The sequence below is a fragment of the Haemaphysalis longicornis genome, unplaced genomic scaffold, assembly GCF_048455015.1.
Source record: "Haemaphysalis longicornis isolate Haplotype H1 unplaced genomic scaffold, Haemaphysalis longicornis Haplotype H1 scaffold_10, whole genome shotgun sequence".
Taxonomy (NCBI): domain Eukaryota; kingdom Metazoa; phylum Arthropoda; class Arachnida; order Ixodida; family Ixodidae; genus Haemaphysalis; species Haemaphysalis longicornis.
The window spans coordinates 12,727,580-12,753,579 of NW_027526204.1; the positions used below are offsets into that span (position 1 = coordinate 12,727,580).

The window sequence follows — 26,000 nt, forward strand, 5'->3', positions numbered from 1 at the left end:
ATGCGGCGAAATGCGGCCGAGTTCACGTTCACAAAAATTAGGCGGGCAAAGAAACGTCTCCAACTCCCGATGACATGATGCCGACCGTTTTAACGCTACAGGACGCTCAGTTTGTGCCGTATTTGTCTCACGCGAACTTTGTAATATGTAGTCGCAATGTTTATTATAGAACAACAAGCTTGGCGTGGCTTCAGTTGACTTCGGGGCAGGCTTGCTAAAAAAAATGTTGCAGTACGTTCAAAATCGGCATCAAAAATATGTGTTACTAGGTTCATAGCCTAGGTTTTTTGTAAACCAGATCACAAACCTGTGGACAAACCACGCAGAAAACGCGAAGTTAAGTTGGCCGCACAACCGCGCGCTGAAGAAGCAAGGTTCTCACACGCGAAAAGAAGAAACTTGCAGAGCAGACACGCATGCACTACACACCGCAACTTAGAGCTCAGCGGACCGGCGCACACCGTCAACGCTGCCGCCGACACCGCGCAACACGCGACTGGAGCGCCCGCCCTAAAAGGCGCAGTTACGAGACTGAAATAAGTATCTAAAAAAAAAAAATGTTGCACGACACGACCGCGCCGAACAGTACCGCCAAGCGCCGCCTCAAATGGTCCACAGGATAAAGCTGAACATTATTCTGTGGTCTGGTCCACAGAATAAAGCTGAACACTATCCTGTGGACTGGTCCACAGAATAAAGCTGAACACTATCCTGTGGACTGGTCCACAGAATAGGCACTGCGTTGCGAATACCCACAAAAGCATCATCCCCATCATCATTATCGTCGCCGTCGTCGTCGATTACCTGCGTGTGTGTACGCGTAAGTGAGGAAAACGCGTGAGTTTTCGTGCTGGAAGCGCGTTTTTCTCACGAAAAGAGCTCGGGACTTGCGCCCGAGTGTGGAACACGCCCCGAATGCGTCCAAGCCGCATTTCTTTCATTGATGCTACTTAACCTGCAGGAAGGCGTGGCCAGAGGTCAGCACAGTCATAGGCTAGGCTTCCGCGCATATTTGTTCTGCATGCATAAACACCCTTTGCCGCAAGACCAACTTTATCGCGAATGCTCAGCACAAAACAGCAGTAACTGGGCGTGTCTTGCGCACCCTCCTCGTAAAGTCTGCACCACCTTTATAGAGACCGGGCAGTTCGACGGGTGGCGCCACCACTCGGCGCTCCCCTACAATGACATCAGCGCTTTTTGCAGTGACCTTCGCTTGGCTCTGCCCAATCTGTGCTCGAATAAAACTACTATTACTAATATTCATTTTTTTCTTAAATGCAATAACCGCTACGTAAACTTCTTGGGCGGTTGTAAGTTTGGGAATAGGTTACAGTGACATGAGCCCTTTTTGCAGCACTCTAGACGCGCCGGGCTGCCCGCGATTAAAGCCGGAATAAAACTATTAATATTAGTATTCATTTCTACCACACTAATTTATCCTCACTGGTTACAATGACTGCGGTTTACACACACCTCGGTACGTGTGCTTTGAAGAGAAAGACACGTACGGGATCGCTTACCGTGTGGCCGTGCAACCGTCGCGGCAGTTTAAACTTTCTTTCTGTAGACGTAAACTTTGTGTCTTCGGTTTTGGGGAGCGACACTGTGACAATATGGGCTCCTGAGAGCCGAAGCAGAACCCCCACGTTTGTAGTGGTGATTTTATCAAGAGCCAAAGTTATTCACCAACCCAACAGCCCAAGCTTCTAGCCATCCCACCTCCAATTCCTATTTTACCACCTGCGAGGAATAATGGCTGGCACCGATAGTTTGAAAATGTGGCAGTGTTAATGTCAGCTTGTGTTTTTAATGCTTAAGTATTCTTTTCCGAGTACCTAAAAAAATCGTGCAATATTCCTTGTGAAGAAACCAAAAACACGCGAATAGTTGCCTAAAATAGGGGTGCATTAGCCCGAATCCTTCCGCAGAGACGCATTTCCGACGCGCTGGAAGCAGTTAGGATTTGAAGAGCGGTGCATGGACGTGCAAAATTAAACAAAAAAATCCCCCATCCCTCCGTCTAACGGTGACGACGATTGAACGTGAAGCTTTCTTCGTGCGAAATAGACCCTATGCAAAATGTGCCCCGCCATCTCACGTCGACTCCGGTAACTAGGTCCGCCATTTTGGTACGGTCGTTTGAAACCGAAACCAATTAGCAAAACATACAAGGCGGGCATTGACCGCTCTTGGTGATGGACTACAATGCCGGAGCATTGCTTCGTTCCGCAGTGCACGCAATGCGGAAATACCGGTCCAAATGGAGAAAAGGTACGTGAAGTTCCACGCTTTTGAACGAACTTTCTGACGCGAACTATGCCGGCGCGAGCAACCTTTGTGACACGCTGGGCGCGGTGCGCTGGGAGCGAATATTTGCCGTTGGTTCGCTAAGCGCGGGATTCCGTAGTCGCTGTCCGGATGAAAAAATACAGCTGCGTTGGAGTTCTGTACGTGGTCCAGCCTTTGTATTCTAAATGAAGCCTGAGCGTGCGCCACCTATTCATGCTACTGACAGCGGCGCTCGACCGGGAAAACAGTACCACACGTTGCCAAAATTAGGCTGTTTCTTTACTCGTCCCTGTGGCTCTGCGCCCGCTTAATTTCATTGTTAAATGGTACCGCTTAGCCCCTACACGAGCCTTTTCTTACCTAGGGCTGGAAACAAACTTTTCTTGCCGCACTACGCCGTCACTGCGCGGTTGAAAATTTCCCCTGTGGCGGGCGCGCACGGTATGGGAGTGTGTTGTTGGTTTCTTTTACGTTGCATTTAGCCGCGTGTCGTTGCAGAAGTGGCGTACACTGTTTTATGATGATGTAAGCGTGGAAAATTCGAGCTTTTGCACTTAGTTCTGGATTTGCCGGGCTGAAAGGTTTGTTGTTACGTCAAGTTAACTTGGTGTCCATTGTCATTTCAGCCACGATGTATTTACTGTCGAATATTTTGCGACTAAAATACACACTCGCTCCTCTAGTTTGTTACATGCTGCATGCATGCCTCCGACGTAATGATAGTGGCTATTGATGTAGGTAGCTGAGACAATTTTCAAGTTTTATTCAAAAAAAAAAAAAAGAAAACGGCCAGAGTTGCATCAGGCCGCCGCGCATCAGCTTGAGTGCTTTTGCATTTTTTGTATCCACAATGAAAATCCCAGTAAATTAAACTACTTCGCTGATTTATTGCGCGCACAGTATAGCAAACTGCGGATATAAATGGAACAAAGGGAAGCATTCGCGCACCCCTGCATGCCACGGTCTAGTAAACACGACGTTGCCCAGCCTCTGCGTGCTCGCGAGATGACCACGGTGAAATGTGGCATGAATGCTTGCTGGTAGCTCATAGGTGACCCTTCAGGTGCCATGCCAGTCCTTGTTTCTGTCACTGGGGGGGGGGGGGGGGTGACGCCACCAGCACAACTGGGGCAAAAAACCCATTCCCAAGGCTACCAAGTTTTCTCCCGGCACTTTGTTGCTGCTCGCATTGCTCCTGTACTCGACGTGCATCCAACAGACGCATTGGCAAGGGAAGGTAGGGGCCATTTTTTCGCGGGCTTCTCCAGTCAATGTCTTGGACACTCGCTGGCTTGATGCCCTGCTGTCTCGGACGTCCCCACTGTTGTGGCAGCTCAGTGCACGCAAGCTCCGGTGGCACCTCTTAAAACCTTCGGATTGCAAGAGGGCGAGTAGGTGCACAGCAGCCAGGATGTGACTCCATGCTCCACTGCAACCCGTCGGGCACTCGCACGCTGCCTCCACAATCGCCCCACTGTCCGTCTCAAAGGTGAGGCACACAACATAGGGCCGGCCACTTTTATTCTGGGAGCGAACGCAGCTGCTGAGCACATGGATGAGGCCCAACCTGCAAGAACAGAGAGAGTAACAGTAAATAGCACTCAGGGAAGAACAGGACTAGTCCACTACAGTTTATGGTAAAGGGACAGAGCAGAAAGAAGTGGCCGCAAGGAACAGACTCAAAATGACAAGATTTTGCGTCTTGCTTAACACTGTTGCAAGGGCAATAATCTACACCTCAAACAGCAATGATGTCAAAATTGTTTGTCAAGTTAGAGCGTGCAAGTATCTCTGCATGCTTTGTCAAGGCATTTTCAAGAGAAGGAAGTTTAACACTTAAAAACCTCACCGTGGGTATGACACCAGTACCCGCATAATCGTGTTCGTCATGACTTAAGCAAGCAATAATATGATTATCTGGAACTCACTTCCAGAACCTTTCGAGATAAACAGGTAAACATTCGGGCTATACCGATGACCCATCGAATTAAAAAAAATCTAGTTCAGTGAGTTCGAGTTATCTATTCGTGCACACCAAAAACATGCGCTTTAGAAACAAACACAACCACCCCATCACCAAAAAAGGAGAAGAAAGGCACACAAACAGATTTTTGCGGCAGAACATGCGCAATAAATAATGAAAACACACAAAAAAAGAAAATTAAAGGCGTATGTGTGCTTTTGTAGTTGACTTCGCCGCAAAGCGCGATTGCTTTGCGGCAAACGCGCGTGCGGACGACCGTCACGGAAAACGGTCGCAACCTTTCCGTAAACACCTTTGCCAAAAATCATCCCGTAAATTCGATGTACAGCATTTGAAAATACCTAATCCACCCACTAGCGGTACGGTTTGGCGATTGTCGCTTTCCTCTTTCAGGATTACTGCAACAGGGTCGCCGCTACTCATTTGCATGGTAAACAACGGTGAACAAAGTGCTATACAAATGCTCATATCGGTTAACTCGCGTCAAGTAAAAACCAAAGAAGGATTTACTTACTGCGAGTCGCACGTGCCTGTCCGCACCGATGAAGGCGAGCAATGCGCCTCGGTGGCTAGGCGGCATGCCCTGCTCCGCTGCCGCTCGGATGGGTCTTTGGCGCCGCACCCCGAGTGGTGTGAGTCTTCAGACACAGTCGGCAGCGCAGACAAGTCCTTCGTCCACAATCTGCGGTCGGGAGCCGGAAAATGCCGTCCAGTTTGCGCCGTACCGCGTTACCGTCACCTACTCTTCCACCGTAAACAATACGAGACTTCCCGATCGGCGCCCGTACCAATATGGCCGACGGTCTCGTTTACATCAGTGTTGCTAGATCACCAAGCAATTTCGCATAGGGTCTATAGAATGGCGAAATGTCAAGGTCAAAGGCGCTGCGATCAAAAGACCAAACTGCGTGCTGGTCAAATTCAAAGCTCAACTACCCAAAGTTTAATTCCAGAAGGCAACCAATTGGAAACCCACAGAAGAAAGTTTTGCGACAAACCATCATCGTCGTTAGACGGAGGAGTGCATGCTTTTTCAAGCGTAGGTGGCAGCTTGGAAAGCTCGACCGCAGCATTCAGTTGTGAAACTGAGGGCAGGTTTTTGGCACCGTTCTGTCTCTCGTCCTTCACCCACGTAGGAATTGTTTTTTGGAAAACCATTTACCAACTAGCCAGCAACCATTGCAAGTCTTGAAAAGATATTCTTTCAAACGACAACCAATAACGCTCTACTATCATGCGGTATTTATTCTGTAAACGGTTCCAGGTGACTGTACTAAGTGTATTTTTGTGAAATTGCTTTTCTACCGAAGTTAATGAAGTTACGGGGCGTCGTCCATCAAAATTTCTGTTTTTGGTGTATCTCTTAGACGGCACCTTCCCCCCCCCCTCCTCATTGTCTTTCGCTTGTACCCGGCAATGTTTCGTCATCAACTGCCAAAGGCCAGCGCCGCAACAGTCCTGGGTCGGATGCACACACTGGCTTTGCAGGAGCATTTCTCTACAATATATTCCTCGATAAGACAAACAGCATGGAGCCATGAAAAATTTGCACGAAGGAATAGACGTGCAATTCCAGCATGACTTCCAGTTTGTTGCATTGAGCGTCGTCTGGTATATGTAATTATGAGTATGCCCGTAAATCACACACACGGCATGCCTCGCACAAGACGCCTCTACTTTCAAGATTTACTTATCTGAAAAAAGTCCTTGTGGTTATCCACACTTTGCCAGCTGCACCGTAGCACAACGACAGAAAGCCATGCACAACTACGCTGCGTTAACCGCCACCGGCATTCCACTGACGAGTGGTTCGACACGGGCGACGCTATTCGCTGAAGCGACGGTTCTGCCATACAAGGGCCGCCCGGTCCCTATATCTTGTGCGAAAAAACTTCGCTCATCATCAACACTCACCGAATGGGCCGACTCATGACTTTTAACTTTTTTTTCGGACGTTTTTCTTGCCTGTGGACTACGCGGTAAGTAACTGAAACAGAAAAGGTTCCTCCGCAACTTTCCAGTACATTTCTCTCCCTGGCGTTTCCTGGCTTTGTTATCTGTTCTTTGAAAAGCAAATAATGCCATCGTCAACGTCATTAACACAAGCGTAATATCTCGTGACCAACCGCTGTCCCCTTCAAAAGACGCAGAGGAAGAAAAGGAACCTGCACGCACGTTGCGTTGTTAGGATTCGCCTTGGAATTCGATGACTCCCCTCCGGAGATGATTCTCATGATATTTTCATATCTACCTAAGAAGATCGTTGAAGAAATCATCCGGGTTTCCCAGCGATGGATGCAGCTGGCTTTGGACCCGTCCTTGTTCACCGTGCTTTGCGTCGACCCATGGCTTCCTGCCCACCCGCAACGAGTGTGGAAAACCCCCGACCGCGCCACCATGTTGCACAGCCTGCAAATCACCACGGAAGTCCTCGACTGGGACATCATAGCTTAGGCCTCAACTGGATTTCGGGTCTTGAAGTGCCTGGTGATACCCGGCAGTGGGCGTTCGCATCAAGCCATGCCGGCTATTCTTGAATGCTGCGACTCCCTCGTAACCATCGTGCTCTGGGGCCGGTACAGGCTGGCCGCGAACGACGTCCGAAGGCTGGAAATGCTTCGTCATCTCACGAGGCTTGTGAGCTCGGATCACCTGCAGATTCATGACTATATTTCGCCCTAAAAACAAACCGGTTCCCTCTCATTCTGCCATTAAACTAAATTCGCGAAATTTAGTTTGTGGATAGCTTCAAATGCCTAGGTGTCGTGTTTTCCGCAAACATGTCGTGGGATAAACATGTTGATCATGTTATAAATAAGTTGGCTCGAATCACTGGTGTTATTGGTCGTTTAAGGTACATTCTCCCCAAATCTGTGAAATTGCTTCTGTACAATTCTCTTTTTTATTCTAATTTAAACTATTGTCAACTTGTTTGGGGTACCGCAAAGTATTCCTCTTTACATAAAGTTTATTTACTACAAAGAAATTTCTTCGTCACGTTTATAACAAAGGTTATAGGGAGCCAAGCAGAGACCTCTTCCTTAAAAGTGGTGTTGTAAAAATCTTCAACTTGTACAATTATCGTTTGAGCAACCGATTCAAAATAGAAACCAAGAGAAACATAAACTACATGCGTAATTTGGCCCGGTTGCAACTGAAAGAAATTAGTTATCCTTTCAGGAATAAGGAACATTAGGCGGTCCCTACAGCCCGTTTAAACACTGGGAAAGAGCGCATACAGTATACCCTGCCTTCTCTTTTAAATGTATTTGAGGTATTTGAGGGCGCCGATTTTGATATGTATAAATGTTCTGAACGTCAATTACGTGTCATGTGTACTAAAATGTGTTAACCTTTGTCTCTCATTTGCTTTCTTGTTTCACTGTTCTTTTTATACCTGTTAAAAATAAAGGGTATTACGTGCAAAAAAAAGTCTTATTGTTAGCTTTTATTGTTACTTTTTTTCGGTTGCCTTTATAACTGTGTGTTTTCTTTTGTCGCGATGCTGCTGTCTGAGCAAAAAGGGGGCTGCGGCCTCGTCAAGCTGTCAATGACAGCTTTTTTCCGCGGTTCCTTTTTCTGTATCTGTGTTTAGGTATCTGTATCTGTGTTTATGGAACAGAAATAAAGTTTCATTATTATTACTATTATTCTGCGCCAAATATGTTGCAGCTGCCCTCGACTTAAACGTATCTAGTTTAACTCGAAGTAGATTTCTCGCAGCAAAAGCTGGACTTGTATCAAGGGGCTGGACCACGTTCGTCATTTCTCGGCGAGTGTGAACTCGACCGTCGGATTAATTCAAGTGTCAGAGTTTCCCGAGCCTCGAATCGCTAAAAATCAGCTCGGTGTGGAACGAAAGCGACGTCAGCATGGCCAAGGCTCTTCAGGGGTTCCTGCGACTAAGGTCGCTGCGCGTGATCCAGGATTGTGGGGAATGGTTGCGAAACCGGATATTCCGCACGCATATTCCGCACGCCACCGTTACTCGAACTTTCGAAGTTCCCGGTCTGGTCATGGGCATGCAGCTATTCACGCAGCTGATGATGACATTCAGGAAGACACTGCGGCACGTCCACGTCGACATAAGCAAGCTTCTCGACAATTCGCTTGGCGTACTGCGAGCCTGCAAGAAGCTCGAATTCTTGCGTGTGCGGGGCCTGCGAGGCAACACCGTTGTTTTCTCAATCCTAGGTCACCTCCCGGAACTACTTCGTGCTTCTCTCTACATCGTGACCGACCCCGCCGAAGCTGTCTGCAAGTTGAGGTCAATTGCGGAAGCTCAGGACAGATCCCCGCGAGGCAAGACGCGGCTGCGGTTGAACATACTCAGGGCATCTCACGCGTACATGTCATGCTAAGGCGCGCGGCGAATGCATTAGTCTGCTGCCTAACTCTGAACACATTCATTACCACGCGGCACATCTTCGAGTTTGAAGGAGACTTCTCGATTGGCGGCGATCTCTCATATCTGCCCTGGAAGCTGGACACCTCATTTCCGGGTGTGATCTCAACTCTGAAGTACTTCACCGTTGGGCGCCGTGTGATCACCATACCCTACCGCGCACTCCGTCTGCTAGCGAAAAAATGATGTGGACAACATTCTGTGTAGAAGGGCGTTTGTTTACTTCATCGCCCTTTGTGCAGATCCGTGCATTTATCTTGTCGTGTCTCACCCCTGCCGTTCTTTCGGGAAGGTACAGACAAACGACGGCAGATAGGGGCCCAACACACGCACTCTGCAATCAGGGCTATTAGTAGTAATTGTAAAATAAAATTTCACCATCTTCCCGTATACTAGGGGAACCCTGAGTAGTATGCGAAGCAGCCATGGGGTCGATTCAAGCTCCCACTAGTTCAGCTGCGCGAGCCCTCGTTGCATCAGTAGCAGCTTCTTGGCGGCGATGACGTTTCCTTTCGGCTTCGCGAGCCCGAAGTTCGGGATCGGCCTGTCGCCGCTGCCGTTTCGTGGCAGCGGCTCGAGCCCTCTTCTCCGCGGCGCTGTCCGCGGCGCTGACGCTGGCGTTGACGCTGACTCATCGCGGCGTTGCGGGAGGAGAATGAGAATGAGGGGAGCGGAATGAGTAATTCATTCCGCGGAGTTACAGTGGCGGCCCCCCCCCCCCCCCGGAGTATGCAGCGGCTACTGCATGTGTTGACATTCGTTGCGTAATTTCGGAGAGGAGAGGAGGAATGCCTCGCATACTACTCAGCGTTCCCCTACGGAAAGATGACGACGGTGGTTGAACGCGAAGCTATGTCGTGATGGATTCTTTGGTTGGCCAATCCCTAGGGGCATCCTGCCACAATCATCATCAGCGGTGCCTGGCCAGGCATGTGCAGTGAGGGTGTGGACGCCGGACGGCTGAGGGAGGGACATAGCACCAACCATAAGATGCTCCGCATCTAAGACTGTGGTTGATTTTTCTGTCTTAGGAATCGGTAAAACACGAAAGTGAAATGTGCAGCAAAGTCTGCCGCTGAGCATGATTTTCGGGTCGGTGGCTGTCTCGTGGGTGTGTTTGGCGAGCGACGTCCTGCTAGCGGGTCGCTTCGGCAAAGGTGTACTTAGAGCCAGTGGCTCTAGTGTGAGCCATGGGGCAAGATTTTTACACCCTTTTCGGCCAAAAAGGGTGTAAAAAAGTTTAGTGTAATATGGGGAAAGACAGACACCACACGGCGCTCTCTTTGTTGTCGTTCGTCTAGCCGTAGTTCTGCATCTAGCATCGTGCCGCCTCTTCGTCTCTGTGTTGCGAGTGCTTTGAACACCAAGATGAACAGCTACCAATGTTACTACAATAAGCTTCTACCAACACGCCCGATTGTCCGTTCTAACGCCTGTAGTGACTGCATGCGCTGCAGTGGAGCTTAAAGGGACCCTGCAACACTCTTAAGCAGTGCAAGCAAACCTGCGCGACGTTTAGATTACACTGCCAGGAATACCTGAGCCAAATATTACACGTCCACGTGAAGCGGTGAGCGCGCAAAAAATGTGAAAGACGCGGAAAAACCAACCGCTCTCTCTTCAGTTGTCCTCATTATGCAACCCCTGGCATGGCCTAAGGGACGTCACATAGGCCATGGCTGCCCGATCGGCTGTCACTGGTCAACTTCGCGGCTAGATTCTCCCATTTCCGTCGTCGTCATCGCTGTGTACGAACCTCTTCTATGCCTGAACCTGTAGGCACAGTTTTGCCGTTTCTTTTGTGTTTTGAGTGCACGCGGAGTTTGAGTGATGAGCTCAATACTTCCCTTTCAACGGGACCACTCGACTACAAACGTTTATTGCTTAAAAAACGCTCTACATGCCCGAGCACGCACTTGCGAGCAGGCACCCATGCCTGCTTTTTTGAGGCACCAGACCGGAAATAGGCCCCTCCGCGTTGCGGAGAAAAGGAGAAAACTACCCGGCATGTGCTATATCGAAGGCCGCCGAAAAGAACGCCGCGAGCCGCCCCCCTCTCCAGGAGAGAGTGCGCAGCTTTCGTCGCATTGTCCGCGGTCGAGTTGAGAGGGGCCGATTATGCGCGATTTCTCATCGCGCGTAGTTTCGTTAATTGTGAACGGATTTTCATAATTCTTGCGGGAGGAGATTTCTGGAACAATAGACTTTATCCCAAAATACATTACTAGTAGTCGATGGCAAGTGTTGCAGGGTCCCTTTAACAGCCAACAGAACAGAAAAAAGTGCAATCGAAGACCACAGCAATGTCCCAGAAAACAAAGCCTGTTTAAACTAGACAGCACCATGTTTACATGAGTGTGCAAGATTGCTTCACATGTTTTAAGCTATGGTCCATTGTGTGCCCTGTGCAAGTGTTCAGCGGACTACATGGGTTGTACCTCGTCTAAATAGCAATTATCACATACTGTCAAGCGGCCTGCCGAGCATACCGTGCAGGTAGAATATCAAAGGCAACGGTGTAGGTCCTGGCCCAATGAACCCTGCAAAAGCACGTCAAAACCATGTTTGCAGCCCACTATGGACTTTGCGGCAACCAGATTACACGAGTCCTGGCCGGACAAATACCCTCTGCTGACCGGTGAGGCCACAAAAGGAGTTTTCCCGAGACGACTGCTAACGAACACTTACCCGCAGCAACAGGCTTACACAACATTCATTCCACTCTCTACGACTCCTTGTGCGTCCTTTGCCAGCCCCAGCCACGCTCCACCGCACTGGGGATGTCAGAGACCCAGACACTCACCCCATCCCCCACACGAACAGTGGGAGAGAGTAATAACCGTCACACAGCAATTTTAATGTAATTATGACATCAGCTATAAATGACACTCAGTTTGGCTATGCGGGTCAACACGGCAAAATGGAACGTCTTTTGAAAATAATAACGGGAAACTCAAATATGCCCACAATGATTTTAAGCTTCTTCCTTCTTAAAAGCATCAAAACAAACTTACTTTTGAAATAAAAAGGTGTAGCACTTTTTTAGGTGACATGCCCACACAAGCCGATACAAGTACTTAAAAATTTGTATCTGGGTGGCAGCAGCATGGTGGAGATTTGCGAAAGTGTTGCTCGCTTTTTAATAAAACAACGTGCATGGAAGAATATTGATTTACTGATACCTTTTGGACAGCGTGTTCTCCAGTTTATTACTTATCTTCCTCGTTTAGAGACGAGACCCTGCTGTCGAGCCTACTCATTGTTAGAAAGGTAACGCGAGTGTGTTCCCCAAACTCCTACGGAATTGCCGTAAACGTCATTTAGTATTCTTGTGTAGCGCCAAACTAGAGACATTCACAGCTAATGCAACTCGCTCCGTCATTAGACTTGCCGTGTGTAAGGGAAGCTGATCAGCCCCTGCCCCAAAACGCACCTACAATATATTAGCAAAAAGGGCGAGGACTGCCAACCACAACAGTAGAGTTTTGTTGAGCCTGCTTGGCCACTAATGATTTGGAAACTTGGGCTGGCCACTAACTCCCGTTTAGGCATCTCAGGCGAGACCGTGCTGTACGGACGTGGTTATATCGACAGCAATGAGAATGCGCTGGGGCTGCTTGAGCCCATGCCCTGAGAGAATCTTCTCACGTGACCAGCGGGCCATCACGAGTACCTTTGTGCGGCCACAAACTAGCGTATTTACTCTATTCTAAGCACCCCTTTTTATCCACGAACACGATGACCAAAGTGAGGGGAGAGTGCTTACATTTGAAAAACATTAACATCCCCCCCCCCCACCCACACACACACTTTTTTGCAGCGGTATCTCGACGAGATGGGCGCAAGGAATGTTTCATTTGGCGAGCACTCAATAGAAAAATTTGCACAGACAGTGAACCCACTGCTTTGGTCTGATACCCTCACTGCCACTCGAGTCCGTTGCACTTTTTGAGCCACCGCCTTCTGTATCCCACTCCAGGTCTTCTGTTCCGTCAAAGTGGTTTGTAATTGAACATTTCATAAATGACCTGGCCAGAACATCTTGGACCTGCTAACACGTGTCCCAAATCCCCCTTGCAATGGTTGCTTAGAAAAGGGGGTCCCAAGATTCACATGGAAACTTTTTTAGGTACGCAGTACCTTAGGACCTCACAATGTCCGTCCGCGTCCGTGCACATAGCATTTACAATCGCAAAAAATCGAACAGGCACCGGCAGGATTCAAGCCTGTGTCTGGTAGACGACCAGACAGGGTTAGTGTCAGTCGTCTTACCCATTGGGCCACAACCGTTAGTCGAGCAGCTTACTCCCTCGCCTGTAACGGTGTGGAGTACCTTACACATGAGCGGAGAGGGACGCGTATCCGCACGCATACTGGTTCGCACGGAAACTGGTTCGGCGGCGGCCAGGAGGAGCACGCATGAAGGCTACAGGACTGGTTTGGGAGAGGGGAAAAATGCGCGTGGGAACACGTCGCTCGCTGGACATGTGCTTGGCCCTAAGGGTCCGTCCGCGTTCATCCGTGTGCACACCACCAAGCGAAAATCAAGCAAAATTCGATTTGCGCCACGAGTTGCAGTTTCATTTAGGGAATAATCAAGGTGCAACTCACGGCTTAAATCGAATGACAGTCTGGGCGCAACTTAGATGTCACTTCGAGTCCGCACTCTTGCCATCATCCACGGAGGCTGCAATTTTTTCCAAGTTTTTTTACTGAAAGTAGGGGAGTGTGCTTAGTAGGCAGTTTTAGAATAGGGGAAGCTGGCGTTGGGGCCCCCAAGAAGTCAGGGGAACCCAAACGCAAGGCACTCGCACGTGGCGAGTTTTAGAAGAGGGGCATCCCGAACAGCCCGCAACTGGCTTGCGTTGCTCGGGAGATGGGAACTTTAGGCTTAGCATCCTGGCGGATATTTGATCACCACTATCTGTGCAACTGCGAATGACAATCCGTAATACAACTTTTCACCACACTATCATCCCCTTTCTCGCATATGCAACTTTCTAAAAACACAAGGCACTCAAGTACAGCACAAGGTACTCCTTAAAGGCGCTACTACCTGCTGCCTCCGCATTATGGCTTTTTAGCGTTGACTCTACCAATAAATTGACCGATTGTGAAACGTTTTTCCGTACGGTTTGCATTCCACGCTGTTTGCGCTCTTACAGTCTGGGAGAACCCTGCCTTTGCACAGGCACGACCACTGAAAGGTACACTCCCAGGTTTGACAACTTCAGCGATGTCCACATCCCATTTGCTGCGTAAAGTCAAACACAAAAGCAGCATCTGAGACGTAGCAAACAAGCAGTCCACAGGCTATTACGGAAGAAAGATGCTAGATACCAGAACCCGGATTCCAATGGCATTGTATCCCGACATGGATTGGATCGTGAAGTTCCTGCTACCAATGCCGCCACATGCTTAAAGAGAATCCACTGAATGTGTTGCAAATTTGCATACTACACTGAAACTTGACTGGTACATGTTTTTGCATTAGTTAGAACTTAAAATCAATGACTAACACTTTAAATTCTTGTGAAAAGACAGCCACCGATTATTACCATAACAAAAGTCGGGGGGGGGGGGGGGGGTTTTAAAGGACCACTAGAAATTCCAGGAGGGTTTTCAAGGACCTGTGCGATCCAAGCATCAAATACACAATGGTCCAAACAGCATGACCTATAAGTCCACCTTTGAGCACAATAGAGCAATCTTCTCTCTTAGAATTAGCGCCTGCTGAAAAGCTCAGGGAGCGGACGGCCCAAGGGACACCGCACGATCCCCAGCCACAAAACTCAAGAGGCAGCTTTCGACATTCATACTTTTTATTGGCGCCAAAAATGTTTTTCAGGTCTAAATTTAGAGTTCACATAGATCATAAGGAACACACACGAGTGACCTATATTCAAACTTTACACAAGGAAAAAAAATACTCGAGAAAGAAGAGGCAAGAAAGACCAGGCGTGCAAATTTCTAACCGCAGCTCCCAAGGAAGAAATACTTTGCACCGGTTCTTTGGGCCACTTTCTTTTTTCAGTCATCTCCAGGCGCAAAAAAACTTAAAACGATGACGGCGCATCCGACCCGTCTGCTCGCGAAAGCCGGTGCCAAGGCGTGCGGACACATCCACGATTCTCTTCTCACTCCCTCCCCCGTAAACCAGTCCAAGAAGGAATGTTTTTTTATCTTTTTAAAGCCTGCTCAGAGTTTGCTTCATCGCTGCCTGCTCCAAGAACTTGCTCCACAGGACGTCCATGCCCAAACCATTCAACATAGGAACTACAATCACAGGACACAAATGAGGTATAAAAAAAAGTCAAGGCTGGAATACACTTAAAAAAAAAAGCGGAGTTACTTTAAATTACGGCACACAAAATATAAGCATGCATGCCAGAACGGGGAAGTAGTGTACAAGGCCATGCCTTGAATGAGCAAAAAGGGACAAAAAAAAAGAATACAGAAGTCCACCTGGCATGGCTCTAGAAACCACCAACCAACACCAGTCGATCTTTTCCGGCTTGACCAAGACAGCCAAAAAACAATGCAGAAAGAGCAGAAGAAACCACACCAGTGAGCATGGCTTCTTTTCACATGGTCCTTGACAACCCAGCATTAGAAAAAAAGGGTGGCACGTAAACCAGGCTGGAAAAACGACATGCACGCAGAACTTGTGCGAAAACAGGCCACGAGGAGGAGCATGCACACACAACAAATCAGGCACAGAGAAAAAAGTAAGAGCTCATCGCTTGCCCCGACTGGTCCGAAGCTTTCTGCACATCCAGCACTCGCAAGCAACCAAATTCATCACCGAGTTCACCTGGCAGCCAGCACTGGCCCCGAAAAGACACTGCCTGTGGAACTAGATGCACGCAGTGCTGGCTAAAAATCTCGCAATCGTGCCGAAAACAAATTCCTAGGGGGGCCGGCAAGAAGAGTCTGTTCCAGTTCGAAGTTTGCAATGGAAAAAAAAAAGGGGGGGTGAGGGGGCCGTGTTGTCCCGGTGGTCGTCCTCGTTGCAGCCAGGGAGGGAGGGGGGAAAACAAGAGTCCAAGCTGCTGCGGCTGCGGTGGTGGCGGCAGTAGTAGCGCAACGGTGGCGGGGGAGGCTCTCTCCTCGGGGGTGGCCGGGCGCCCGGCCCCCTCCTACTCCTGCTCATCGCCCAGGTCGTGCTTGACCTTGGAGAAGTCAAAGTCCTCGCCTGTGCCGCGGCGGAAGATGTCCAGCACGTCCAGGCAGGTCGTCTCAAAGTGGGTCGTGGCGTCGTACGACTGCGAGATGAAGATCTGCAACGGCAGGGGGGGAGGGAGCGACACACATCGTTGAATGCCCTCTCGCACACAAAACTGAAATTACAGCGGAGACTGTTTGTAATGGAACTGGTTGCAGTGTGGTACACCAGATGTAATGCCGGGTCTTGTGACCACTCACGACACATTCCGCCAGTACGCCTAACCTGGACACCTGGGCATGCGTGTCTCCCTGGCAATGAACGCATGCACGTGATAGCCCGAGGCCTCACCCTCCAGGCGCTAGCAGAAGACCAACCGAAATCAGACAAGACACAAAGCATCCCACTCACACACATTTTCTACAATGCAACCACCACACGCGCAACTCAGCCGTGAGGAAGCCGCAGCATGGCGCCAGCTACAGACTAACCCGTTTCCTAGCCTCTCGCTCCGGCACACAAACCCTACCATGTGCACAGACAGATGCCCATCCTGCGGAGGACAACATGGGAATGCCCCAAACCCCCGACCCAATCGCCTACACCCAGCCCCTCCACCTCCGGATGGGAAGCCGCTCTTTCCAGCTCAGCCTTGGAAGACCAGCGCGGACTGATCGACCGGGCAACACTGATCGCAGCAGCAAATGGGGACCTGAACTAAGGTCACCACCCTCTGAGAGCTAAATAATCTGACTTTATAATAAACTTTTCTACTACTACTACCATTACTCACCTTAGAGAACTCAGTACCATGGAACCCCAATTAAGTAGAATCTTGATAAATGGAAATCGCTTAAACGCAATTGCCAGTGAAACGGAACAGTAGAAAGTAAGTTGGTTCATTTTGCGATGAGATAACGTAAAAAAAACTCTTGGTAATCGGAGCGAAAATTTTCACGTCACCGTGTAAACGGAACCAGAAATATACCTTCTTGTGAAACTCATTGCCATGAGAATCAGCTTTTTACGGTTCCAGCTGTTCTGTTTTTGTTTATTTTTTTCTCCACGTTTTCTTTTTGCTCCGTTAGTGGTCAGCCGTGTCAGCACAAATGCAACATCGCAGTTCTTGTTCCAGTCATTTGGTCTTGATTCAAGACACCGAGGTTACAGGGCTCAGCTCCTGTCGCCTCATTCATGCCATCGTGGTGCTATTCACGCTTCATTACCGCGTTGCCGTCTTCTAAATTCGGTGACTGGCACACACTCGCAAAGTTGAGGCCTCTAGCCTCCGTGAAAATGCAGCTGCAAGGACTCAAACAACAATTATTGATGCATTTTGTAGTGCACAGAAACTCATTGTTGTCAAATTAACTTTGTTAATGCTGTGCCTGAATATCTTGTAGTTTTCCTGCCTGCTCAAAAACTATCAGCTAAATTCACCTTCTAGTGCTTCGAGTTCTATGAAATGGTATCAAGAGTGTGCACACACATAAATTTGCACTTTTACACATCTCTACCTCAGTAAACAGAACTGCTTATCAAGAGTCTACTGTATACCTCATCCGGTTTAAGATCCGGTTTTACGACGACCCGTCTGTTGCGACAGATCACCGTGGTCCTGGCAAACTCCCCGTAGAAACGATACATTAAAAGCCACGATCCTACAACACTCCGGAGCACACGGTTAGCTTCATACGATAGGCGAGGGCGGGGATAAGCCGGTGTTTTTCCCACCTTTTACGCTGCTTTGTGCCAACCTTCACCTCTGCAATCAAATGGACGTTAAGTAAACCAACTGTGAAACAGACTCAGACAACCAGGAGGGTACCGTATTTACACGATTGTAAGTCTACTAGATTGTAGGCCGACCCAAAAAAATTGCATCTCTCTCTCTCTCTCTCAAAAAAAAAAAAAAAGGCGAGCGCCGCCTAGAAATTTTATCACGAGAAGCACTTCCATCAACCCGCACGGCGGCTCTACCATCAATGATCGATGCTCCCACAAGAGCCATGCGCTCGCGGTATGCACAGTAGATGTTAAAAAAAGAGAAAAGCTTTTTTATAACCATGCGCCACGGGTTGCTGCGGGAAGAACACATTCGCTGCGAAATGACAACCATCGAAGCAACCGGCAGCAACACGGTGGATGACGGAAGCGGCCTCGCGCGATTTACTTTTGAGCGACTGCGTTCGCAAGTGTACAGAACAATGTGATATGATTTTGGCTTCGTTAGCGCCGCGCATTGAATCAAGGGATTCGCTAACACTCATTTTTTTTTATTACAAACAAATAAAACGCTTCTTGATGCGTTTTTGCATGCAATTCGTGCGCGTCGGCGTTGCGTGGGCGAGTTTTGCTTCTACTGCTTTTAAGTTTTACCTCGGTATGACGCGTGACGAGCGTGGCAATGGGAAGAGCCTGACGACATGCCCCAATGGGGAGGCGCGCTCTTCATGGCGGCAGTTTGAAAGCGCTCGGAACAGAGATGTTCAGGCTTACCACGGTGGCGGGTATTTGGTGCTTTCCCTAGCGGCACAGATGATGCTTTATAGTGTCGTTTTCGACCACATTATCAGCTCCTTTCCTGCACAAATGTCTTCGTTTCTGCCTTGAGTGATATCTTAAAGAGCGGTTAGAAGCAGGTGCTGGAGCTACGCGCACCTCTTTGCGGCTGGTGATGCCACCATGTTGCCGCCGCCGATCGCGTAGCGCGCAGCATGCAGCGTCAGCGTGGGGCATTTTCGCGAGCAGAAAATGCCCCATGTGGTTCACACTTTAGACCATGGAAATGAAACGAGGGTGCAAAGCTGTCACCACCTCGTAGCACCCCCGATTTCTCGTTTCTGCAGCCGTTACTAGTGGTAGACGGTTCAGGTTCGATTTCGATTCTAAGTCGACCCCCCAACCTTGGACTGTCAAATTTGAAATAAAGGGTCGACCTACAATCGTGTAAATACGGTACTACAAGGTGGAAGCTTAACCTCTGGCGGCCCCACGCAGCGGCAGAGCACCAACCGTGAGAAGTCAAAGGTGGTTGTGCCAATTTGTACCTCCCAGTGAGCCGATGAACACACTTTCGCTTTCCTCGGCCGCTCAATCCAAGTGCCATTGTTTCAACCTCTGCATCGCCCCACCATCATTTCCTTCCGGCCTTTACTGCTCTTGCCACCTGACCTCTGCTTATCAGAGTCTTTGAAAGCAGTGTTGCTGCTTTGTTCCTTTCGTTCTCGCCCTCCCACTGCTACTAGGTTGCGGCCGTGGCAGTTTCACCTTTTCCCCTCGCAATTTGCTCGGCCTTCCCATCTGGAGACAACACAGAACTGTGCCGAATGGCATCATTCCTCCATAGCACGGGTTCGCAACCTGTGGTCCGTGGGGCAGTATTATATGGCCCCCGGAACGACGTCAGAATCACCCTTGTCACTCCCTATCTGAAGGCAGACATGGCCGTTTTGACCTCAAATGGGGTGGCACAGGAATAAAGACAGCTTTAAATCAACAGTTCAGCACATTACTGTTGATATGCCCAATTTTTTCTCTCTGCCTGCAAAGCCCTCCCCCTCACAATTTGCTGTCTAGCGCTTACGCAACTTGGCCCGCCACCTCAAATGGTCACCAATCCCTGCTCTATTGGCGGTGAGTGCGACCACGGGCAGCACTGCGAAGCGTGCCTCCGTGACGTCGGCTCAGGGATTCTCGCATTTGTCGTCTGCTTCACTCGGGCTTGCTCTCCCTGCTGTTTCTTTGCGATCGGTACACGTCCAATGCTTATCCACACCAGATCTTGCGTGTGCGTAATTTTTGTCATAATAATAGACTTATAATCGCATATGCTAGCTAAAGGCGCGAGTTAAAGTATAGTTTTGGATATCGCCACAAAAGAAACATGGCCGGCATCGCCCCATACCTTGCGAAGAAAGTCCTGTGCGGAGCGCGAGGAGTCTGAGCTAGGCATCAGCTTCTGTATTTAGCAATCTTTGGAAAAAAGGAAACAGCCAGCTGCTAAAAACCGACAAGAGCTAAAATGCAAGACCAAAACAAATTCCAGGCCTTCAGGGTTCTCGGCTTTGGCAAAAAGAATTTAATCGCATGTAAAGTAAAACAGTTTTCGCAACCTAGCCGAAAGCTCGAAAGTATTGTATTACATCAATTTATGTTGTCACTCAAACTATGCCGACATGCACTATGGGCCGCAAAAACGGTAGGTTGAGTTCCAAGTAACCTACTGTGTGTATAGGCGCATGCTGGCTTTATACCAGACTTCTAATGAGTATGAAGGCTTATTGAGCAAAACTACTCACGTCTACAGTAAAAATACAGTAACACTGTTTGTTCAGACCTGGAGGTACATTTCGGTACATTTCCCACAGCCATATCTTCCCAATATTCAGATATACGTATAGTAAAACTGCGCTCACTCAAGAGGAGGAGGATGAGGAGGAGAAAGCTTTTTAGCAGTAAAATTGAGCTGGCTAGTGGGCGGGGTCCTCAGTCCAAAACAAGAGTAAGAGTAATTTTGTTCGATTCATAGCACGCCATCAAGAGTAGGCCAGGATTTGTTCTTTATGCCTGAATGAGTTGGAAAACAAAGAGCTGCTTGGACATATTCATCGGTTTCGATTCTTGTTATACTGGAAACTGGCACGTATATTATTTATTGCGTTTGTGAGTGGGTATATGAAGCCTTCAACACCGTAATCATGTTATGACTGTTCTGGTTGAGAGTCAGGTCGTTATAACGATGGTTAGGATGGAAATTCGGGGCACAAAAGCCGCCTTCGAGTACTCTGCACAATGTTGTCGGCACCGTTTCGCGGTGGCGTAGCACAAACTTCCTCATTGTATTTGCATGCGAATAAACAATGCACGCTGAGGATATGCACCCTCTTGCTCGCAGCCATAACGAAAGCCAATTTGTGAAGAATGGTATGCATGCGCACAGCCTGAAGAAAATATTCACGCAAACTTTGTGAGCCTCCAAAACCTTCCCAAATCTCCTAATAAGGCATTTGTGGTGGCGCAGAAAAATTGGAAGTGTTGGGCACACAGGGGGGGGGGGAGAAGAACCAATTTGATACAAGCCAACACCAATGAAAGAAATAGAGCACAGCCGCGCATCGTTTCCCGCCGTGCGATTCGCGTGTAGGGGCCCGCTGCCTGGTGTGTAGCATTAGACTGTTGGGTCTCCATAAGAGCATCTAAAAAATACTTTACGGAAGCCTACGCATTTGGTATGCTTAATTAGGAGCTCCGAGCACTGAATCTCGCAAATAAGCTACAAAGGACGATTTACTGACGCTCGTCTGACCGATGCTCTGAAGAAAGTTGTTCTCTCTCTCTCCTCGTGTGTCGCCAGCTTGAAATAATTCAGAGTTGCCAGAAGCTGGCAAAAATAAGTGAATTACTGGAAATATGCTTTTTAATGCACTCAAACATCAAGGCAGGCACAGGCGCTGCTGCTTCTCACAAGCGGAGTGTAGCAGATGACAGCGGCGAGAGTCCCTAAGCTGACGTTAGAGCCAGAGGGCGCCACTCAAGCATCTCACCGCCAATAGTGCAGTGGAAGGTGTTGCACAACCACAAGCAGCAGAAAAGCAGCAAGCAGAGCATTGCAAAAAAAAAAAAAAAAAGGGCAAAGGTAATCCAAACTATGGGGCAAAGCGAGAGAAAAAGAAACAAGACCAGAAGAGAGTGAGAACAATTTGAAGCAACAACCAGCTATTGCGCATTGGTGGCCGTTTTCTGCTAAAAGCCCCTCCGTAATGCTCTCGTGTCCGCAACGCAAAATGTGGGCATGACAATGCAAGCAATGCAGGGGCTCAGTGGTGCCACTGATGAACGGTGATTTGGAGCAATTTTTGTATCAGTATATTATTAATTTTGGAGCAATTTGGAGCACCTAAATGCCAGTTTTGGAGCACCTTGGAGCAACTAAACATCAACTGCTAGATGTGTCCAAAGCATCTCTCACCACTAAAAATTGACCAGTATCGTCCAGTAATTGATGTGGAGGTCGCCATTGAATGGGCTTCAAGGTGATTTTCACACATGCGATCACAAATGGACGACACAGCTGAAGAATAATGGTCTCCTTGTCCCTACCAGGGGAAGACTTGTTCAAGAAGTCACTGAAAACGCTTCATAGTTGGCAGTCTCGAACATGCATTAAAAATAGCTTTCACAGTCAGCTCTCCCAATAGCCCAAGAATAGCCAAATAGCCAATAAAGAAAATTTCTACAACCACAAGAAAAAGTAGCCAAATTAGGCTCTTTATAGCCCAACCTGGCATTCCTGGGGCAATGGGATTTTTTTTCCACTTATTCCGAAACAGTCGCTAGAAGTCGCCAGAAGTTTGATGCAATTAGATCCCCTAATTAAGTATCCACGCAATAGCAAAAATGCAACAAAACATAATTTGCAAGGTATTTAGTTCCTTTCTGGTGTGGATAAAAGACAACCTGCAACACGATAATGAATTTTGAAAGGCTTCGACAAACCTGCCAGCAAAATAACAACGCCCCTCTCGCGCCTCTTTTCTAGTTTATTAATTGTTGAGGCAAGCCCTCGTATTTTACTTTTTCATTTTATTAGATGCAGGCGCTTGCTATCAGTCCTCGTGCGCATTTCCACACTAGCTGGAAATGTGCACAAGAAATGCGCATGGAGCTTTTGCATGCAATTCGTGCGCGTCGGCGTTGCGCGTGCGATTTTTTCACGCCTGCGTCCACGATTCCACGCACGCGGCAGTTTCTGCCACGCTCAGAAAATGAGGCGCGTCGCGCGCGGCAGTGGGAGGAGCCTGGCGACTTGCCCCAATGGGGAGGCGCGTGCCTCATGGCGGCGGTTTTGAAGCGCTCGAGACAGCCCGGTCACGGCCGGCTGGCTCCGTCGGCGGTTTTTAGGCTTACCACCCCGGCAGGTATTGCGTGGACGCTTTCACTAGCGATGCGGATGATGTTTTATAGTACCGATTTCGGCCACATTATAAGCTCCTTTACCACACAAGCAACTTCGTGCGTGCCTTGAGCGATGTTTTAGAGAGCGCTTAAAAGTGGTCGCTCGAGCTCCCCACACCACTTCGCGGCCGAAGCCACCGCCATGTTGCCGCGCCGCGCGCAGCGTATGGGTGCTTACGCGGCGCGTTTTCGCGAGCAGAAAACGCTCCATGAGGTTCATGCTTTAGAGAGACTGGCTGTTTTTCACAGCCCGCTTCACTTGCGGCGGTCCCCTCCGCGAGCCCAACAAGCGAAGCGAGAGCTTGCAGCCGAGCGCGTCACGCTTGCCGCGAAACGGCGCTCCCACTGGCTCCCGGAGCGGAGAGGGCCGGCAAAAAACGCCACCTAAAACTACCTATTGTTTATAGCAGGAATTATTGGAAACTACAGCAAGAAGGAAAGTTTTTAACCGCGGTACGCCAGCGCTGCAATGACTTGCTAGACGAAAACACTGTATCGGCGGTACAGTGACGGCGCCAACCAAACTCACTGCGGCAAACACGATGATGGGTGCTAGGGAGTTCAAGTTATCAACCCGAATTAGTTATACATGTCTAGAGACCCCTGTGAAGTAGTGCTTGTAACAGACTGCACGCGATTTGCGCAACACAAATTTTGGCGCACTTTTGGCGCACTTGCTTGCAAAATCGTGGTTTTTTTATCAGGATGGCGCAGGATACCTCATTTGGCGCAAATTGGCGCAGGAGTGGCAGCACTGGGGGCTTAATTTCTGCCTTGGGTAGAACACGCGTGCTCGTGACACAGGTTTCGAGGCGTTTGGAGCAGCTGGCTGGGCTAGCTCGAGATGTGCAAGCTTACCGCCACGCCGAACACGCGACTGCCGCTTCCATGAACAGTGCGAATGTCGATTTACAGTGAAATTTCCCCACTTCAATAGCTTCTTGCTCGCATGTGCAACTCTGTTGAGCATCATGCTCCACTCCCCTTGGCTGTTTGCTGGGGCTGCCTGCACCACTTCACGGCCACAGTCAATGTTACGACGTTGGTGTGCCGGCCGTGTGTGAGCACTCCAATGGTGCTGACAGAAAATGCTCCACGCGGTTCACGCAATAATGTGGTCAAGGGGGATGCGAGTGATCAATACTACCAGCTTAATCTTTCGGCCCTGGTGGTGTCAATTGACGCCATCACATAAAAGTTCCTCTAGCACATACAGACTGAAACCAAAACTGCTAGTTTTGGGGGGAATCGTCCTTCAATGATGCCTATTGCAATAGATATTGTTGTTTTTTTCTTTTTATTAGAGCTAGTCGCTAAAAAAAACAAAAAAAAAACCACCACTGTAGTCGAAATACGACACTGAGGCTGAAAAAAATGGCGGTCTCAGTTTTATTCCCAAGCTTGTAAATCTATAAATACATGCACTAAGAAGTTGATTTGTTTGTATGTTCATGTAGTCACAGCATTTAGGAAAATGTGGAAAAGTGATGTTATTGCTCTAAACAAAATTCTTAATTGCCAGATGTATAATTACCTCATTAATAAATCTGTTATTCCGTTTAGTCAAAGCTCCATTTTTCAGTTGTGGCCTTATGAGACCCTAAAATTTGGGAAAACAAAGAGAAAACAGTTTTCCCTGAAATAAAAAAAAACAGTGCTGAAAGAGTTAAGCAATACGTTTTCGCACATTCCACATGTTTTTCTGCAGTATGCAGCAAGCAGCCACCAACCAGAAGGCAACTGCTTGACCCACCCACACAATACTGAGCCGAGTGTTGCGACTCCTGGGATACAGCATTCCCAAAGATGCCACCTTTGAGCCAAATTGCACTCGTCTGTCATGTTAGCTGGCTCTCCTTACGATACTTTCGGGAGCAGAAACATAATAAATACGTAGAATATAAATGGCATGTGCAATCCGAAACAGTGACTTCTTTCAGCCCCCCCCCCCCCCCCCCCCCCCCCTTCCCCGTCAGCCAATCCCGACGTCCTCCATTCGTGCCACATTTACTTGTTGACATGAGCGACGAAACAGGACACCTGAAACTGGGTCTTGAAGATTAAAATTGGGCAGACACGCATGCGCAGCAAGAGTGGCAGCGACACAGAGGAAACGACTGAAGCTGAAATTGCGCCACGAGGCGTGCCAGGCTGTAGGAGCTCCAAACAGTGCGAGCCACGAGGCCTCCAACAAGACATCCGGGATCGAGACGGTGTGACTGCTCAGAAGGAGCATGCATCGGCCAACCGAAGTCCCCATGCATGGGGCAGTCTAAGAGTCGGGCCGACACTCACCTGGCTGTCAGCCCCCAGGTCCACAGGCCTGTACACATCGCTCACACTGCAGAACCTGCACGGGGGAGAGAGAAATAATTAGCGCTGGCTTGGCTCGGCTATGCCAGGATATACGTAGCTCAGGTTCAGCCGGTTATTCTTAGCTTTCCTAGTTGCCTAGGATTAGCGCCACTCAGCCTCCTGGCGACACCACTTTGGTAGACGTTCCTCCCTTTGCTCCGGTGTCTCCACAGCACGTTTAAGCCTTTCTTCTGTTCGTTCTTCGCTCAACCTACGCTTCGTCCTACGCTCAACCGCTAATTGCCAAGCAACTACTTCGGGATCCAACAAGTTAAGCTTCTCTGCTCTTCTGCACCGCTGAGCAGCAATTTCGCTCTCCTCCTCCCCGGCTATACCACACTGGCAAACGCCCCACTATACAGTCAAACCCGGCTATAACGAACCCGGATAGAGCGAATTATGCTATATATCGAACAAAAATAATTCAGTTACGGAAATACATGCGAAACATATCTCTTATAACGAAGTTCACATCCGATATATCGAACTCTGTGCGCCTAGAATGGCCGCCGAAATGCATGATCTCGAGCGGCGATCGAGATGTGGATTGGCCGCGACCACGGAGCAAGAGCCGCGACTGAGACATTGCACCTCGCACGGAGCGACGTGACGCCCAATACTTTGCGCAACTGTTTCTGATGCGCGGGACTCGCGACGGAACCCGCCCAGTCAGCGAGTCCGGACCAAGACAGCAGCATCGGTGAACCTCGCCAACGTTCCCGATTACATCGCGAGTGAAATGCGTCCGACGCTTATAATAAAGCGCTTTCGGCAGTCGATGTGATTCGCCAATGCTTCTTAGATTTTTGAGGACGCGGACTCGAACTGGTGCAAACGATGTT

General features: G+C 48.9%; 1 protein-coding gene across 1 annotated transcript in view; it reads right to left on the reverse strand.

Annotated features, from left to right (window-relative positions):
• Positions 1–14,485: 14,485 nt before the first annotated feature.
• Positions 14,486–26,000, reverse strand: part of Gdi (GDP dissociation inhibitor) — a 36,109-nt gene continuing 24,594 nt past the window's right edge. Inside the window, exons 7-8 of the mRNA XM_077688888.1 lie at positions 25,099–25,153; positions 14,486–15,961 (exon numbers count right to left, since the gene is read on the reverse strand). Of these exons, the coding sequence (XP_077545014.1) occupies positions 15,821–15,961; positions 25,099–25,153 (196 nt within the window). The 3' untranslated portion in view covers positions 14,486–15,820. The remainder of the gene's footprint in view (positions 15,962–25,098; positions 25,154–26,000) is intronic.